This window comes from Mastigoproctus giganteus, chromosome 3, assembly GCF_048544385.1.
Source record: "Mastigoproctus giganteus isolate SK-2022 chromosome 3, ASM4854438v1, whole genome shotgun sequence".
Classification (NCBI taxonomy): Eukaryota; Metazoa; Arthropoda; class Arachnida; order Uropygi; family Thelyphonidae; genus Mastigoproctus; species Mastigoproctus giganteus.
Window position 1 is genome coordinate 202,035,906 of NC_143577.1, and position 20,113 is coordinate 202,056,018.

At 37.1% G+C, this 20,113-nt stretch overlaps 1 protein-coding gene across 2 annotated transcripts in view; it reads right to left on the reverse strand.

Annotated features, from left to right (window-relative positions):
- Window positions 1–20,113, reverse strand: part of mRpS5 (mitochondrial ribosomal protein S5) — a 144,198-nt gene that overhangs the window by 60,162 nt on the left and 63,923 nt on the right. For both annotated transcript variants that reach the window (XM_090369581.1, XM_090369580.1), the window contains exons 6-7: window positions 10,909–10,997; window positions 6,087–6,133 (exon numbers count right to left, since the gene is read on the reverse strand). In XM_090369581.1, coding sequence (XP_090225707.1) covers window positions 6,087–6,133; window positions 10,909–10,997 — 136 coding nt within the window. The remainder of the gene's footprint in view (window positions 1–6,086; window positions 6,134–10,908; window positions 10,998–20,113) is intronic.

Sequence of the window (20,113 nt, forward strand, 5' to 3'; positions counted from 1 at the left end):
GATAAATTTATAACATGTTCAACTTTTTTAAAATTGTTTTTGAAACCTTCAGTTTCTAGAAATGCTGAAGGAGGGCTGGAAGCCTCTAATAATATAGCATTCTTAATTGCCAAAGCGGGTTACTGCACACAGTTGGGGAGCAATCATTGCTGCTACCATGAGAAATTATAAGCTGCCATGAAAATGGATCTGAATCCAGTATTAAAAGGCATTCCACAGAATAATGATACAGTTCAATGTCGCATTGATGAAATGCTTGAAGGAATTTAAAAAAAAAAAAAAAAAAAAAAAAGTTTCTGAATTGCAAACTAAATTTGTTGTTCAATTGGATGAGGGAACATTTGAAACTTTAAGCATCCTTATGGCTTATGTACTTTATTATAGCCCAAGGAAAAAGGCAATAACAGAGGAATTTCTTTTTGCTGAACAATTAAGACATGAACAACAGGAGAAATGTTTTTTGTGTTTCAAAAAAATACTTACAGGAAAGCAATATTCCTATAAATAATATTGTATATTTGCCAACCATTGCTGGTGCTCCATCAGAAGCACCAGCAATGGTTGGCAAAGATAGACAGTTTTTAGCATTTTTGAAGAAAAAGATTCGTGATGTTAGAACTGCACATTATGTTCTGCAGAGGTAGCATTTTAGTTGCAAAAAAACATAAGTGAAAAACACCATGATGTTATGCAGGTGTGTATTAAATGAATAAATGAAATAAAGGCCAAACCCTTGAATGAATATCTATAAACAACTACTTTTACATGCAGAGGCACATTGACTATCAAAGGGAAATTGTTTACAATGTTTGATTGAATTTTTTGATTCTGTAATAGAATTTCTTCTTAAAATAAACTGTTAGCAACATATATCTAAACATGATTACAAGGCAGAGATATGAATATAATTCAAGTTTGGACAATTATTCTTGGATTTCAATCCAAAATGGGCCTATTTATATTCACTTTAAATTGAAGAGATTTTCACTTGTAACAACTGTCAATTATGGAAAACGATACAATTTCAGATGATGATTTTTGTTGTACATATTCCATTTGAAGAAACTGAAAGAAGACTAACATTTTATTTTAAGATCTTCATGATATGATTGTACCAGAATGGATTCTACAACTGCCTGAGTGTGATGTGTCTCAAGTCGAATTTATTTTATAAGAATTAACTGAAATGACAAGACTTGGAGGCACAATCTGTATTCCAAACTAAAGGGTGCACCTCATATTGGAATAAAATGAAGATATGCAAAATAAATATCTTAAATTACAAAATACAGCAAAACTGCCTTTAACTTGCGAAAATTTATTTTTATTTTGTTACACAGAGCATTAAAACTACGATAAATGAATTAGCTTTCGGCTGGGTGGCAGCCTTCATCAGATTAAAATACTTTGAATGGCAGTTGGAATAGAGATGCACTGCCAGGATGGTGCGTGAGGCACGTGGTTAATTGTTTGTTGATGTTTGTGGCTGTGACGTATGGTGGTGACGTGGCCAGCGTTTGTCTATGGACAGAATTACTGCTTCTGTGATGGGGTTAAGTTGACAACCACTGTTCCTGTTCAACGAGGTATCCGAGCATTTTATACTTAACGATTCCAACCAGGTGCGCCTTAGGTAATGGTGGGACTTGTCCACAACCACGACATCGCGGTGTGGGTCGATGTCGTGGTGGGTTGTCCAGACATGCTCGGCAATAGCTGAGTGTTCTACATCCGCCAAACGGATCGCCCTTTTATGTTCTGAGAGGCATTTCTCGAGTCGACGTCCAGTCTCTCCAAAGTAGCAGCTCGTGCAGTCACGGCAAGAGATGCGATAGACCAAACCACTCTGTAGAAGGGTGGGGACAGGTGTTTTTATGTTGGAAAGGAGAGAACGCAGTTTCTTGCCTGGGAGTTGGATGCACTTTATCCCATGCGATCTTAGGATTCTACCGATCTGCTGTGACAGGTTGGGGTAGTATGGGATGAATGCCCTCGTGAATGACTCATCACTGTTGGTGTTGCTGTTGGTCGTCACGTTGTCGCGTGCTTGTAGATCACACCTGTTAAGGACGTCGATGGGGTAGCCACACCTCGTAAGGTCTACTTTGACTCTGGTGATCTCTTTGCGCCTTTCATCTGCAGAGCTGGAGTGTGTCCAGGCGCGAGTTAGCAAGGTTCGGGCGGTTGAGAGGAGGTGGCCCCGTGCGTGTGCTGACTGGAAGTTGGTAAATTGGCAAGCACACATAGGCTTACGATAAACTGTCGTCTTCAAGCATGTGTCTTCGCGCCGGACAAGTGTATCTAGGTATGGTATAGAGTTGTTCGACTCCAGCTCAATCGTGAATTTTATGAAGGGCGACAGTGAGTTGAGGTGGGTTAGGAGTCGCTGACCTGAGTCTCTAGGGATCACTACGAACACATCGTCTACATAGCGACACCAAAAGGCGATGTGATCCGGTGCGTGTGTAAACGCACGTCCCTCTAACTCCTCCATCACGATGTTTGCTGTGACCGAGCTGACAGGGGAACCCATGGCTGTGCCATGTATCTGCTGGTAGATTGAGCCATTAAACATGATTGCACCCCCTGTTAAGCACAGTCTGAGGGCGGCAGAAATGTCATCAGGCGTCAGCTTAGTTCTGTCGCTAAGGGTTCCATCATTATCCAAGAGTTGTTTTGCGCAAGAGATGGCAAGTTCCACTGGGATGGAGGTAAAGAGTGATACGACATCGAACGATGCCATGACTTGATCTTGCGAGATGGATATAGTGCGGATCCTTTCTATGAACTCAACACTGTTGGAGATGGTGTAGGTGGTCTTGCCAACTAGAGGAGAAAGAAGTCTCGAGACAAATTTAGACAGCTCGTAAGTCGGTGATCCACAGCAGGATACAATAGGTCTTAGTGGTGTGCCTTCTTTGTGCACTTTCGGCAGGCCGTAAAACCGTGGGATCTGACACCCGGAGGCACGGAGGTGATTACGGGTTGACTGTGTGATTTTCCCCTGCTTCAGCCAAGTGTTGATGAGGATATTCACCTCTGACTCCCATCGTTCCAAAGCCTTGTTGGGGTTGATGGTTAGGGGTTTGTAGACGGTAGTGTCTCGTAAGAGCAGTAAGGCTTTCGCCATGTAATCAGTGTGGTTCATTACAACTGTACGACGGCCTTTGTCCGCCGGTAGAATGACGATGGACGAATCCCGTTTCAGTGCCTTGAGGGTAGAAATCTGTATACGGCTGAGGTTTGAAGAGACGGGGCAAGCATGGTGTAGAACTGCTGCAGTCTTTAAGCGGATTGCGTTGGCTACATCTTCTGGGAGGCGTGATAAGCTTGCTTCCACACCCAAGGCGATGTCGGTGATCGGTGGGTGCTTTGGAAGAACGGCAAATGTCATGCCAAGGGTCAATAAGTTTATTTGTTCTGCAGATAACTGCTTGCTGCTTAGGTTCAATACGAAATCCGTGCAATTTGTGAGAGGGGCATTACGCTGGCGCCGAAATTGACGGGATTCATTAATCAAAGTATTGAACTTACGTTTCTGTCGGGCACAATAACGATCTGATTCTCTGACGGCCTGGCAACGTAAAGTATTGATTACCTTGGTGTAAATAGGATCGGGAATCAGAGCCTTAAGGTCGGCAAGTAGGGCTGCTTTGCTCGCTGAAGCACGTTGTATGTCACGATGGAGGCAGCCGATCCATATGCGTAGAGTTCTGAAGCCGAAGTTCCGACAGGCATGTCCCATACGTTCACTGGGAAACGGTTGTATGTAGCGAAACCCTTTCGGTATAATCCAGTTAGCTTTGCATCTATGTGCAAACCTCAGGTGTTGCCTGCTACGGGCTATGAAGATAAAATCTTTCTGGAGTCTCACGACCATATCATATGTTGGTTGGCCAAGAATAGTCCGTACATAATAAAACAGGCCTACGTGCTCTGGATTCATCATGCGAAAATTTATTTTTATTTTGTTACACAGAGCATTAAAACTACGATAAATGAATTAGCTTTCGGCTGGGTGGCAGCCTTCATCAGATTAAAATACTTTGAATGGCAGTTGGAATAGAGATGCACTGCCAGGATGGTGCGTGAGGCACGTGGTTAATTGTTTGTTGATGTTTGTGGCTGTGACGTATGGTGGTGACGTGGCCAGCGTTTGTCTATGGACAGAATTACTGCTTCTGTGATGGGGTTAAGTTGACAACCACTGTTCCTGTTCAACGAGGTATCCGAGCATTTTATACTTAACGATTCCAACCAGGTGCGCCTTAGGTAATGGTGGGACTTGTCCACAACCACTACTTGTGTACTGTCCACTACTTGTCCACTACTTGTGTAACAAAATAAAAATAAATTTTCGCATTACGAATCCAGAGCACGTAGGCCTGTTTTATTATGCCTTTAACTTTCCTCTTCTTATTTAGTTGAAGCTGGATTCAGCCATATTAATAATTTACTGAGAAAAACAAGAAATAGGCTGAACATATCAGAACGTGAGGAGATAAGGATCAAATTAAGTAATTTTAGCCCAGATACCAAATAGCACAAATCATCAGCCACAACTGTTTCATTAACAATTAATGCTAATGATTAAAACATATGTAATGGGCTGTGATTTCTGCCAAACTAAAATGGCAGTAATATATCAAATAATAATTTTTACTGTATTTTCTGTTGCTAAAGTAATTGGTAAGTAATCAAGAACTGATTTGATTGTTACTTACCTATGTATCATAATTATTTTACATTTTTTAAATAAATAATAACTATTATTAACAGATTGTTCTTAATAATCCATCCACTGAAATGTACATATTTTTTGGATGAAGAAAAAAAAGTGTGTTTTTTAAAGGAGTTAGCAAGTAAAAAAGGTTAGTAACCCCTTGGTTAATATATCAATTGTCTTGAAAGTTTTCCAGTACATGTTGCCATCCCCTCTCTGTTTCAAACCAATTGAGGACATATAATTTATGATAGAGGGAATTACAAAAATAGTCTCAAAAATCAGGACCAGGAAGTAGCTGCACTTGCTGACCTTAGTTGTCTGATTTGTGTTTACAAAATCAAAAATTGAAGAATTTCTCCATAATTCAGATCTACAAGTTGATAAAATTAAAGTGATGCATAAATAAATATAGAAGATATTATTGTTGCATCAAAAATAAATAAAAACAGGCTTTATTTTTTATTTTAATTATTTATTTATTTTTTAACTTTTACCTTAAATTCTGATTAAATTTTTAACAATTTTATTAGTGTTGGGAAAGATAGTCAAATTAAGAACAAATTAATATTTCAAAGCATTTATGCACAAAATTTTAATTTTTACAAAGTTTCAAAATCTGAAATTTTTTCTGATGCTTGGGCAGAAGGTATAGTATAAACAGTTTGTTTGTTTGTTTTGTTTGGTTTTTAGGAGCATTAGCAACTAAGGCCATATGGCTCCAGGAAATGCAGTGGTCATTCCCTGACCTTTCCGCATCTTCCGTATTTGGTGGTGACAGGCTAGAACCCCGGTCTAATCAAGAAGCGTGTGCTACGCACTGCTGCTCCTTCCCACCTGGCTACAGAGGCGCCAGTATAAACAGTAGAAAATCATTTAATAGTTAGTACACATAGGTATATATATGTGCCCAAATACCGTTATCACAGGAAACAATTTTTTACACTTGAATTCTTGCTATAAATTTACAATGGAATTCTGAAAGTTTGTTATATTTGCATGTTGTGTGGGCTGAAAACTTCTACTCCCACCATGAGATTGACTAACTACAGTCACGACAGAAGATGCCTTTAAGAATTTCTCCATGACCAAGGTGATTTGAGCCAAAAACTGTCTAAATTGGTGATAAAATAGCAAATCCACTACACTGTCAAAGAACAAATCTTCTCCTCCACCTCCTACAAATTTATTTCTTATAGCAGTTTTGTATTCTACATATTCAGAAAAAATTGCTTTTTTATGTTACTTTTAGTTTACTAATTTGAATGCATTAAATAAACCTGTTTTTAATGAACAAAGAGTGAGTATCTTCCTATACATAAGATAAAGTTGAGATGCACAAACCAATTAAAAAATTTCTTACTTTTTTCACAGCAGCATTAATATCTGTTACTTTGGCAGTTGCAAGTCCTAAAATAAAAGGACAGCATTTATAAACAATTGTAAATCCCAATATCAAAAGTAAGAGAAATTATATAATTATATAGATAAGAATTATCCATTTGCTTTGCATTATCACACACTGAGTGACCACTGAAAAATGGACACCCACCTAATAAGGTGTTTGGACTCTTCAACTGCTTGAACACATTGAAGCACGGATTTCAGAACACACAACACATTTGGAGATTTGCCTATCCCACAAGTGTGCCACAGTAGCCAGCAGTGGATGACACATACAATCCATTCAATCTTATTTCATAAATGTTCATGAGGTTAAATAACTGGTGGGTGAAAGGAGGAGGGCAAAGTCTTATGATTCTTCAGAAGACTTTAATATTTGGGCAGTTCACAGCTGTTAGATAATGCTGCACCTGTTTCAAAGGGCTAAAGACTCTTAATAAAACACTTACCAGCTTGCAACAGTGCTGTCAGCAGTGTGCACTGGCTGAGCCATTCAAGGTCCAATATCTGCTTTTGGTCCATGGCGATGATAACTAATGTGCATAATACCTTCACTTTTTCCTGTTGTTAACTGTCCAATTTTAACATTCGTGACATCAGATGTTAGTGGCATATGTGGTTAGGTGAGATACTGGCTTAGATGTTTGCTAGTTCACCTCAACCAAAAGGATATATTACATTATCCTACAGGAAATGGACTTAGAGTGCTAGTGTTTTATTTTAAGATGAGTGGAATGCACTAAATGGTCCACCTCCTCTTTCTCTCTCAATCTCTTATATCCACTTTCTATTTTCTGTCTTTTCTCATTTGCCATCCAGAGATGAGGGAGGTGTGAGCATCTACCTTATTACGCTAGCAATCATCATCTTAACTTCCAACAATTCATGGTAATTTTGTTTTGAACAAACGTTCACAAATGTACAACATTAGCATATACTGAAACTGCCAGCAGTAACTCAAATATGTTTTGTTATGCTGAAATGGTTCATTCATTCATTCATTACTACTAAAGGCAGAGTATGATATGTTCATTTGTATTGGCTATGAAAGCTTTTTTAGTACTTTCATCATTTTATATAATGTTCATTTCTTGTTATAATTTTGACCTATGACTCAGTACAAGGATACTGGTTGTTTGAGAATGATGTGAGATTCTGCCAATATTCAGTGAAGGTCTGGCTAGTGTCAGAGCAAATCTGCATCAACCTGCAGAAACGGACTTTTGGAAGTGTGATATATGTGCACTTTATTCTAAGTAGTCAGACTTAAGTGCACACTCAACTTAAGCGTACAATCAACCAGTAGTGGTGGTAGTAGTAATAATAGTAGAAGTAGCATTTTTAATCACCACTTCCATGTTTCCACTTCCTACTACTAGTATGGAAAATCGTGGAAGAAATGATTAAAAATGCATCACGATAGAAATGACATTCTAAAGGAAACATGGCTTGGTTTTGTAGAAACTACAAAAACTGGTACATTTGGAAGTGGGCTATATGTGCACTTTATTTTAAGTAGTTAGACTCAAGTGCACACATACAACCCAATACTGTTCTACTACTACTACTATTATTGTAACTAGTAGTAGTAGCATTTCTAATCATCACTTCCATGATTTTCCCTACTGCTAGTAGGGAAAATCTTGAAAGTGATGATTGAAAATGCATCACAATAGAAATGGCATTCTGAAGGAAACATGGGTTGGTTCTGTAGAGGAAAAATCTTGTTTAATTAATTTGGTTAGCTAATTTTGAGTCACTCAAAAGTTGGATGTAGGAAATAATTTTTACATGATTTATCTGGACTTCAGTAAAGTATTTAACTCTGTTCCACACAAAGTTTACTATATAAACTGAACATGTTGGTATCAGGAATTAGATTCTTAGATATCTACAGGGCAGGAAGCAGTTTGATCGATGGTTACTCTTCAGATTGGACTAATTGTTGTTGTTATTTGGTTTTTAGGAGCATTAGCAACTAAGGCCACATTGCTCCGGGAATATGCGGTGGTCATTCCCTGACCTTTCCGCATCCTCCGTATTTGGTGGTGATGGGCTCGAACCCCGGTCTAATCAAGAAGCATGTGCTATGCACTGCTGCTCCTTCCCACCTGGCTACGGAGGCGCCTAGATTGGACTAGTGTTAGAAGTGAAGCCCCTTAAGGACTGGTGCTGGGACATCTGTTAAATGATGTTAACAAAGGAATACAGGCAGTGATGCCAAAATTTGCATGATGATTTAAAGAAAAGAAAAGTAAAGTCTGCAAAGTTCGTGTCGCACAGCCTCATGGATGAGCCGAAGCAAAAAATAGTGTCATAATGTAAAAATTCCATCATCAGATTTGTCAAGACAATCCTAATTTCTTTCCTAAACTGTACTGTCACTGGACATGAGGGTTGGGTGTATCAGTACTACAAAGTGTCAGAGCAAGAAGCAGACTTCAAAATCATCACCATGGCCCAAAAACTTTCGTTTACAGAAGTCCAAGATCAAGATGATGCTGATCAAGTTTTTCAACAAACAGGATGTGATTCGCAAGGAATTTGTAACCAAAGAGGAGAGAGTCAATGCTATTTTCTATGTACAGGTGCTTCAAAGACTATTGAGGGCAGTGGAGGACAGAAGCTTATTAAACTCTAACAGAGAGCTATACGATTTTGTAATAACTGAGAGCAGAGTGGAGGAGAATTAAATTTTTAAATAGTGTGTTTCTACATCTCCAACTTAAAAGTTCTTTCATTTCTGCTTGTTTTTCTGTGAAGCTCACCATTACCATACTCCTTTATATGTTACAAATGTAAAATTTTTCTAGTAAAATACACTGTTTTTCATGAATTCTTCAGTATTTACTCATAAGCCATGATCTTGTTATATATATGCATGTTATCACTGAATTCATCAGCTAATGTACATATTAAGTGTAAAATTGAACCAACAAAAATAATTTTAATTATTTTAAATAAAAAGATGCTTTACCAAGCAGTGAGTAAAAAATACAGCTTAAAGAGAGAATATTTATACTGCTTTTCATAGCCATTATTGTATTTTTTTTTTGGAAACACTGTATAAAATAAAAATTTGTAATGTCTGCCTATCTCTTTCCACGCTCATCATTTCAGTTTCCACCAGAGAAAATAAGAAAGGAATAAAAAAATTAAATGTATTAAATAAATAACCTTGGTGCATGAAATTACAAAGTTTAGAAATTTCTTGATGGTACTGAAAATTACTGAAAGAGTGTTGTCAATAAATAACAAAACATATATATACTATACAATTCCTTTTAGCATGTCCTCAATTGATGCAACTTCATTATAAACTAGTTTATATTTGAAAAAAATATAAATAAAATAAAAATTTTAATGCAAAAACATCTGGCAAGGGAGCCATAGATGAGTATTGGATGGTGTTTTTTTTTTTTTTTTTGGTAGTTGTTGGTGCATAGGCTTCTGTGGCCATAATGCACCTCCCAAGGTTTTTGAAGTACTTTGGTCCAAACCCGAGGCAGGAATCGAACCCGTGACCTTTGGGTTGCCAGGCAGGCACTTTACCCACCCTTTGGATGGTGATGACCTCGCTGAGTTAGGCATGCGCAAATTGCTATCATCACCTCTTAGCCACTATTGAGTTTGTGTGGTAGGAAGCTGTCTCTTGTGCTGTCTTGAAATTATTGTAGATGTACGGTTTCATCATTAAAAGATTACCAATGGTTAGGATAAACAAAGCATAGGGGACCTGGTGAAAACATTTTCACATAATTATGATAATTTGTAGCACTAATGACCTGTCTTTCCATTTGAATGAAGGGTATTTGGCAGCAACTGCATCCAGAAGTTGTAAAAGATTGATTCTCTTGGTTTTGAAGATAAGCCTACCCAATACATTTGAAAACATCAGCCATGTAGCTAGTAGAGAGACTGAGGGAGTCAGTGCAGTTGATGTAGACCCACTATGAGTCTTTGATCAATGATGAACTTCAGGAATCAGATCCCATGTAGCTTTTCAAAATACACCATTGTGTATTCTCAAAAGCTATGTGGAGATCTAATTCTTGAAGTACCCTGGCCTGCTTCCAACGGTTTTGACTATCACAGTCACAAAAGAGATAATTTTACAATAAAATCAATGCATTAATTTATTGGAGGAGCATGGCATCTTTTTATGAGAGAGTGCAGTGAAGCAATGTGGCAACCAATTATTTGAGTGCTATAGACATATATTGCCTAATAAGTGACAAGTTGGCTACCTTGGATTCAATTTTTAATAGGGGCTCATAAAGCTCCATAAGTGATACATATTTTTAAGTTACATATATAAAAACTTTAACAAAATATGTATATTCTGCATAAAGCTTTTTGTCATGTTGTTTTGATCATATTATTATTTCTTTAATAGTAAATAAAAAAAAAATATGGCAGTAATATATTTTTATTTTAAATTTTTCATAAAAATAGCATTTTGCAAAAAATATATAAATAAATAAATACTCTGGCAAATGCAGATATTTTCTTAACACTGAGAATGTATCCTGGGCAGTAAGTGAGGGTTACCTGTATATTTTTATTATACTGCAAAAACTGATATTTTTAAGTGAAAAGTGTCAATAATTTAACAGTATCTTTTCATCAAAATATCATTAAACAAACTGTCATCAAGTGTTTATGGTAATCATTCTGTTAGGTACATATTTTCATACTTTAAAAAAGTACTGAATTCATTGCTTTCTTTTATGCCAGATAAGAATATGAGCAGTATGTATATATAATATAAAAACACTTACCAATCACACCATTCCTGTTTCCTGTTACTGAAAACGCACGAATTCTCCTATGGCGGCCAATTTTCCCCCGGAAACGGACCAAAGATGCCACCAGTATATAAAAATAAACAAAAAGTTATAAAAATGGATGTACACACACACAAAGCTGAAGGAGAGAAAAATCAGTGACCAACTATTACCTTCAAATATCATTAAGTACTGAAATCAAAAATACTGCAAAATTAAAAAAAATTATTTATAAAAGTTTCACTTTTATAATGTTCTCAAGAGCAATGGAACATCAATGTGCAAAGACATCGGAGCAATAAGTTGAAAGCTTTAAAAAATAGCATTTTAAATGAAATCAGAAATATGACTATTCACATTGTCATTAATATTATTCTTAAGTACTATTATATGAAAATAAATTTCTTAATGGTTTTTAGATTAATGTTACTATATATAATTCATACATGAGTTATCAAGGTTTCTTCCCATCAATGGGGCAAAAAAATAATTATATTTTTATACTCTGAGGGACATGGGATAGTTCCGCTGACCGCAATTTGAATTTGTAGCAGAATTTTTTTTTTTTCTTTTACCATTTTTGCAAAATATTTTGGGAACATAAGAAGTTTTTGTGTTACTAAAAATTATATATATATATATATATATACACACATATATAAGTAGATATATATATTCAAACTGCTACTTGTATATACCTAGAAAAGCAGGATGTTTCAAATGAATTTTTCTGCTTTTATTATTCTGGTTCAATGGTGTATTGATTTCTCAAGATGGTTAAAAAATTAGTTTTTGTAACATCACAAATTTGATATTTTAAATAAAATTCTTATAATTCCAGTTCTATAAAATTCTTATGATTATAGAAAATATAAATATTCTAGAGTTAAAAATAATGAAAGTTCAAAATGCATTTCTGATGCATTCCATTTGTATACATTCTTATAATTTTAGAAAATATTAATATCCTGGATTTTATTAATACATTTCTCATGGATTTCTATTTGTTAACTTTATAGTAACATTAGTCCTTTGCTTTTAGGCAGGTGTTTGATTTTTAGAACTGATGACTCCATCCTTACTGTACATTTAATGTTAATTTGCAGGTGTTCTGCTAGTGCAAGTGAATGTTTGGAATATTTTTATTCTAAATTTAAATACTTATATCATATCTATTTATGAATATTTCTCAGTTTTTTTTCCAAGTCAATAATACAATTCCTTTTTATTATTATTAGCCATGTGGTGCAAGGAAGCCTGAGGCTTATGCTGCACCAGCCAAAAAAAATTTGAGTTACCGAGAGAGAGAGAGAGAGAGAGAGAAAGAGAGAGAGAGAGAGAGAGAAAGGAATCATCAAGAAAGAGAAGAATGATGACCCTGGATGTGCCTAGCCCATACTCACTGGATGTGAGCCCCTTTTTAATTAGAACCTATAGTACTTAGTACAGTGCACAGGTTGAAGGTTGAGAAGTTGAAAGAAGTTACTTGTTGACAGACTTGAATTTCTGTAGATTGTTACTTTCATGAAATATGTATGAAGGGAGGTTGTTCCAGAAAACAAAGTTGAATGAATAAATGAGGAAAAAGAAAAGTTGGTTCTGCGAGTTTGAAGTTGGACATTAAAATGATGTTGACTGGTAGTGGTACGTGTTCGGAATGGTTTGGAAAAGAGTTTTATCACACTTTTTTAGGAATTATAGAAGATGATTCAGAGGAATATTGCCCATGGAAGTATCTATAGAAATGGCAAGCAGCAGAAATAGAATGTCGATGAGACAGAGAGTGGAGAGACTTTGTTAGAGACGAGTCATAAATTAACCTAACTACCCTCTTTTGAATGGGATCTAGAAGCCTGAGAGAAGTTTTAGGAGCACCACCCTAGATGTGGGAACAATATTCCATGATAGGCTGGATTTGCAATTTGTACAGAGTGAGCAGCTGTTTGGAAAAAAAGTAACGCTGAGAGCAAAAGAGAAAACCCGGTTTTTTAGATGCAGAGGAAGCAATATTTGTAATGTGCTTATCCCAAGAGAGAGAGAGAGAGAGAGAGAGATTAAAAGTCAGGTAATCCCCAATAGAGATATATGATCCAGTCTAGAAATCAGAGTGTCATTGATGATATGCACAGGAACAGAAGAATCCTTTTTGTGAGATATAAAGACAGGAATGAGTTTTAGATGGATTGAAATCAACTAAGTTATCTTTGCCTCACTGGAGAATTACCTGGAGACCAGCATTTAAGGAATTGGTAGTGGATATTCGAGAAGTTGAAGCTATTTGTTCCAGTCACCCCTACCCCATCTCTTCCATCATGCAGTATGACTGATGACTTTTGAGGTTATGATGAACATCATGGTGAGGTCTAATCTTCCTTACATTTCGAGGGTACAGCTCTAATTAGAGCTGCTAGTTAGTACACCAGACCGAACCTATTGGTAACTCTTTAGGAGGCTTCCAGATCAGCTAGTGTATAATCTTGCTACCTCTACTCTGCCAGATAGTGACTGGAGGGAGTCCGAGTAGTGTGTATGCGGGGGGCATTGTTGAGGCCATGTTATGTCAAGGATCTGGGTATATTCTTACCATGTGTACGCCATATCCAAAAATTTCATTACTTCATACAGCATGTCCCTCCCCCACTTTTTCTTACTATTGAATACACCATGAATTGTCAAACTAATAGAGTAAGCTTATCTGCGAAAAGATCTAAACCTCCCAAACACTTCCTAGTTAATTTCACGAATATATGTGGTCTCAATTCTAATCTCAACGATGTCCATTTCCACTTGCAGTCTGCCAAACCACATGTACTTTTTCTGACAGAATCTCAGTTATCAGTTGATTCAACTACTGTTCATCTCAGTTGCCCAAATTATTCGCTGTATGATTCCTTCTGCCTCAAAGGTAGTACTTGTGCATATGTCCGTTCCGATATTCCCTGTCAGAGACTTGGTAATTTGGAATCTCCTCTCTTCAATCTTCTCTGACTTAAAATCTCTCTACCTCATTTTGTCAAATTCATCTGTTGTCTCTACCATTCTCCCAACTCCACTAATCACTTGGAGCTCTTTGATTTCCTCTCTTTGAAACTTGACTTTCTCCAGTCCAACTTTCCCAACAGTGAGGTAATTTTCCTTGGTGATTTTAATGTCCACAACTCCAGCTGGCTTCTGTTTTTCTAGTCACAACGAACCAGCTGAACGAGATGCTGAGGCTTTTTCAATTACTAATGACCTTACACAGATTGTTCATTTACCTACAAGAATACCAGACAATCCTAAACATACAGCCAAAAGCTTGATCTTTTTCTCACAAATGACCCTTCTAAGTACATGGTTAAAGTGAGTGGTCCTTTAGGCACCTCAGATCACAACTTGGTGATTATCTCTTCTCCAATGGAGCTTTTGTCTCATGGCTATTCCCAACCTCGTATTGTTTGGAATTACAAGAATGCAAAATGGGATGACCTGCAAGATTTCTTTTCTTCTCTTCCTTGGTTGGATTACTGTTTCAAAACTTTTGATGTCAACGTTTGCTCAGATCGTGTCAGTGAAATTATTCTTGTAAGAATGGAATCCACTATTCCACACTCAACTTTAAAATCTCGTCCTTTATCTAATCCCTGGTTTTCCAATAAATGTGCTAAGGCTGTTCAAGAGAAGAACGTTGCATATCGTAAATGGCTTGTTTCCAATTCTTCAGTTTCATTTTCTGCCTACACCAAAGCTCACAACAATTGTAAAGCAGTCATTAATCAGTCCAAACTGACCTGCTGGCATCCCATTTTTCTTCCAACTCGCGTATTAATGATCTTGGTAAAACACCTCCCACCATTCCTAGCATGCTCCATTCAATGTCTCCTGTGGTCTTTCCTCAAAAGAATGTCAGAAAGATTTTGACAAATCTTGATGCTAAGAAAGCTCCAGATCCTGATGGTATTTCTTGTTCTCAAAACCTGTGCTCCTCAACTTACGCCTGTTCTTTGCTGCCTTTTTTCACTTTCTTATTCCAAAGGTGTTTTTCTTTCTGCTTGGAAATTTGCTCATATCCAGCCAGTTACTAAAAATGTGACAAATCCCTCCCATCCAATTATCATCCCATTGCAATTACTTCTACTCTTTCTAAATTAATGGAGAAATCAATTAACTGCCAACTCTTAACTATCTAGAAGCCGTCTGTCTGATCAACAATCACCAGTATGGATTCCGTCAGTGTCGATTCACGGGTGATATTCTGGCTTATATTAACCATTTTATGGACAAATTCAATGGAAAAGTTCAGTGAAACACAAGCAATTGCTCTTGACATCTCAAAGGCTTTCAATCGTGTTTGGCATAAAGGTCTTCTAAACAAGCTTCTAACTATGGTTTTCCAACTGTGTTTTGTAATTGGTTATCCAGTTTTCCCTCTGATCGCTCACTGAGAGTGATGGTAGATGGCTCTCTGTCTTCTAACTTCTCCACTAATGTTGGTGTCCCCCAAGGTTCTGTTCTTTCCCCCACTCTTTTCCTCTTGTATATTAATGACCTTCTTCCATTGACGGGAAATCCTATCCACAGTTTTGCTAACACGTGCTGCCACCAGCCAACATCCACTTACTGTCCAACTTCAATGGTAGCACATTGCATTCCACTTTCCATTTTGAGAAACGTTGCCTTGCTCAATCAGCTTCAACTTTTCGAATATCTGCTACCAATTCCTTAAATGATGATCTCCAGGTAATTTTCCAGTGGGGCAAAGACAACTTAGTTGATTTCAATCCTTCTAAAACTCAGTCTTGTCTTATATCTCACAAAAAGGATTCTTCTGCTCCTATGCTTATCTTTGGTGACACTGATTTCTAGGAAAGTTGATATATCTCTTTTGGGGATTATCCTGACTTCTAATCTCTCTTGGCACAAGCACATTACAAATATTGCTTCCTCTGCATCTAAAAAACTTGGTTTTCTCTTTCGCTCTCGGCGTTACTTTTCTTCAAAACAGCTGTTCACTCTGTACAAATTGCAAATCCACCCTACCATGGAATATTGTTCCTACATCTGGGGCAGTGCTCCCAAAACCTCTCTGAGGCTTCTGGTTTTCATTCAGAAGAGGGCAATGAAGTTAATTAATGACTCCTCTGTAACAGAGTCTCTTCATTCGCTGTCTCATAGATGTACTGTTTCTGCTGCATGCCTTTTCTACAGATACTTCCATGGGCGCTGTTCTTCTGAATTGGCTTCTATTATTCCCGCTCTCTCTTTCAAAACAGTCAGAATACATGCTGCCACCAGCCAACATCCATTTACTGTCCAACTTCAAACTCACAGAACCAACTTTCATCTTCCTCATTTATTCATTCAACTGCCGTTTTCTGGAACAACCTTCCTTCATATGTCTTTCCTGAAAATTACAGTCTACAGAAGTTCAAGTCTAACGTCAAAAAATATCTTCTTTTGTCTTCTCAACCTCCAACCCAAGCACGGTACCAAGTACTATAGGTTCTAATACTTCTCGTGTTTGGGGTTTTCATAAAAAAAAAAAAAAAAAAAAAAAATTGTACAGGGCAAGGTTTCTCAAACTGGAAAGCAGAATGCAATGTGCTATCATCAGCAAAACTATGGATAGGGTTTCCAGTCAATGGAAGAAGGTCACTAATATAAAAAAGGAAAAAAGTTGGAGAAAGAACTGGACCGTGGGGGACACCAACATTAGCGAAGAAGTTAGAAGACAGAGAGCTATCTACCATCACCTGCAGTGAGTGGTTAGAGAGAAAACTCGATACCCAATTACAAAAATCAGTTGGCAGATCATAAGATGGAAGCTTATTTAGAAGCTTCCATAAGATGAAAACGTTTGTCAAACACGATCAAAAGCCTTTGAATGTCAAGAGCAATTGCTTCACTTTCACTAAACGTTTCCACTGAATTTGTCCATAGAGGGCTAACACAGACCAGTATATCACCAGTGGATCGACACCGACAGAATACACACTGGAGATCATTGATCAGATGGAAAGGTTGTCTATTTCCTTTTCTTTTATTAATTATTTATTTTTTTAAAAATTTCTTCTTATTATTATTTTATTATTTTATTTTTTTGGCTGGTGCAGCATAAGCTATTGGCTTTTCACCATATGGCCACTACTAATACTAATTATAAACTGTTTATAATTATTTAGAAACAGAGATGGTAGGTTATAGAAACCTGTAGTAGATACAAGCTAGTCTGCAATCAGGTCACAAAAGGAGTTTAGGCAAACCAAAGGCAGATAAGATATCTGGAAAAGAATGCAAATAAAAAGTAGCAAAAACTGCTTTATTTATGTAAGCACTAGAAGAAAGAAGATGAATTCCATTGGTCTACTAGATATAAATCGTTTAACTGTTTATGATCCTGCTCAGGTTGCTGACAAACTGAATAGATATTCTGCATCTATGCTCATATATGTGGAACTTTTTAGGGATGGGAATGCCAGAAGTGTGTCAAATTCTAATGATTTTGTCGTAACTGAGAGGAAAGCAGAAGAGAAATTGTTGAAACTTAACATAAAAAAGGCACCTGGAAGATGGGATCTATCTAATTATATTAAAGGAGGTACGCCAGCCCTCAGCCATAATTATGAGAGCATCTTTTGATTCAGGGGTGACACGAGTAATTACAGATTGTTAGTCTGACTTTTGTTCAGCTAAAATAATGGAGTTACTCATTAAAGAAGTAATGAAGGACCAGAACAGGAATGCATTCATACTGCAGTCACAGTATGAATTTTTAAGGGGCTATATTGTCTGACCAATCTGAATGAATACTATAACACAACAACAAAGGAATTGGATACAATAAATAATTTTGACATCATATACATAGAGTTCAGAAAGGCTTTTGACACTATACCACATAAAGGGTTGTTGAACCAATTGGAGCAGTGTGAATTAGGAGCAAGTTACTGTTATAGACACAGGATGATTGAATGGAAGAAGACAGGGTGGTTACCACTAAGCACTGATCTTCTTCAATTAATGTCATTAGTGGAGCTTCCCAGATTTCAATGCAAGGCTCACTGTTGCTTTTAATATTTATCAATGATAGTGATGAAGGCATATCAAGCTTAATGTCTATGTTTTCAGATAACAGATGATACGAAGGTTGGCAAGATGGTTAATGAGAGTAATCAGAGTATGCTACTGCAAAAAAAATCTTGAAAAATTAAGCATATTTGGTGAGAAGTTACAACTGAAGTGTAACAATGATAAATGCAAGGTACTGTCATAGGTAGTAGTAATGTGTTAACACACTGAAGGTAGTGGAGAATGATAAAGACGGGGAGTAATTGTGTAGTCAGACACAAAGTTCTCTGAATAGTGCAGACAGGCTGCTAGGACAGCTCACAGGATACACAGGAATTTTTCCAGTAGGGATAAGGTGATCGTTGCATAAGGCAATGGATGAGCCACATTTAAGTACTGCATACAGGCATGGAAGTTGCATTTTTACAAAGGATGTGGATCTGTTGGAACAAATGCAGCGCAGAGAAGAGCAACATTAGTGAGCAGAACACAAGGTTGCTCTTATTAATAAAAAGACTTCAGGTCTGCAAATTGCAATGTCTAGAAACCAGGCACCTAGGAGGAAACCTGACTGAGGTTTTTAAGGTTTTGAAAGGATTGAATAAGTGAAAGGAAGGTTGGAATCCTTCCTCTTGCTCAGACAACACGCATAAGGGGACAAATTTAAACTGAAGAAGGATGGTTGCAGGATATATGTGCAGAAATTTGCCTTCAGCCATTAGGTAGATGAAAGTTGGAACAAATTTCTATCTGGTGTTGTGGAAGTAGATAGTTTGAATAATTTTAATAAAAAACGAAACAAATTCTTAGAGGGGATGGACAAGTGATGCAGGAAGTGTTTTTTTTTTTTTTTTTTTTTTTTGGCTAATGCTGTATAAGCTTGCTATCTTAAATCATTTGCCAATATTAATAATAATAAGCAAAAGCAGCACATACTGAAAAAAATCTAAAGACAACTAAAATTTTGTACAATAACAGACACACTGTTTGAAATTATCTTCAAAATGTATATCAATATATAGTACATATAGATAAAAATTTTTAAGATCATTTGAAGATGTGGATCCCCAGGACCCACACAGAAAATCTGTAGATCTGGAGACATAATTAGAAAGAGTTAAACACTGCACACCGTAACAAAATTGCCAGTTTCAAAAAATTTTCTCATGTGAAACATTCTGCTCAGTAGTGTACTTCATCTTGTTAACAGGATGTCTCGTTAGGGTGAATCAAACTGGTAAAAAATTTCCCATGTCTTTAAAAGCTACCAAATTCATCAATGCTAGTCCAATACATCAAAAAATAAGCACACTATAGCCATAGCAGCTAATGTGCCAATAAACAACCATACCACACACACATCAAAAAATATGGGCATTCAAAACTGTTACATCTTTTCTTGATGAACCATGGTTGCACATGTAAAATACTGCTGCACAAATTGGAGCAGTGTGGCATTGGAGGCAAATTGCTGCTACGGATAAAGGGGTGGTTGAGGGGGAGAAGACAGAGAGTGGTAATCAATAGACACTGCTCATTATGGACTAATGTTATGAGTGGAGTCCCTCAGGGTTCAGTGTTGGGTCCATTATTGTTTTCTGTATTTATAAATGATATTGATGATGGTATATCACGCTTAATGTCCAAGTTTGCAGACGATACGAAGGTTGGCAGGGTTTTCAAGGACACTACTGACACTATGCTGCTGCAACAGGATCTAGAAAAGTTGAGCAGATGGGCTGAGAGGTAGCAAATGAAGTTTAACATTGACAAATGTAAAGCACTACATATGGGAAACAGCAACCCCAGAGCAATGTATCACTCTGTGGTACTACACTGACAGTGGTACAGAATGAAAGGGACCTGGGGGTAGTTGTGCAAGCAGATATGAAGTTCTCTGAGCAGTGCAGACGGGCTGCAAGAGTAGCTCATGGTGTATTGTCAATGATATATAGGAATTTTTCTAGCAGGGATAAGGAAGTGATTATTCCCTTGTATGTGGCAATGGTCAGGCCACACCTAGAGTACTGTATACAGGTCTGGAGGCCTCATTTCAAGAAGGATGTAGAGCTGCTGGAACGAGTACAGAGAAGGGCAACAAGATTAGTGAATGGAACAAAGGGGTGCTCTTACGAAGAAAGGCTTAAGTTTT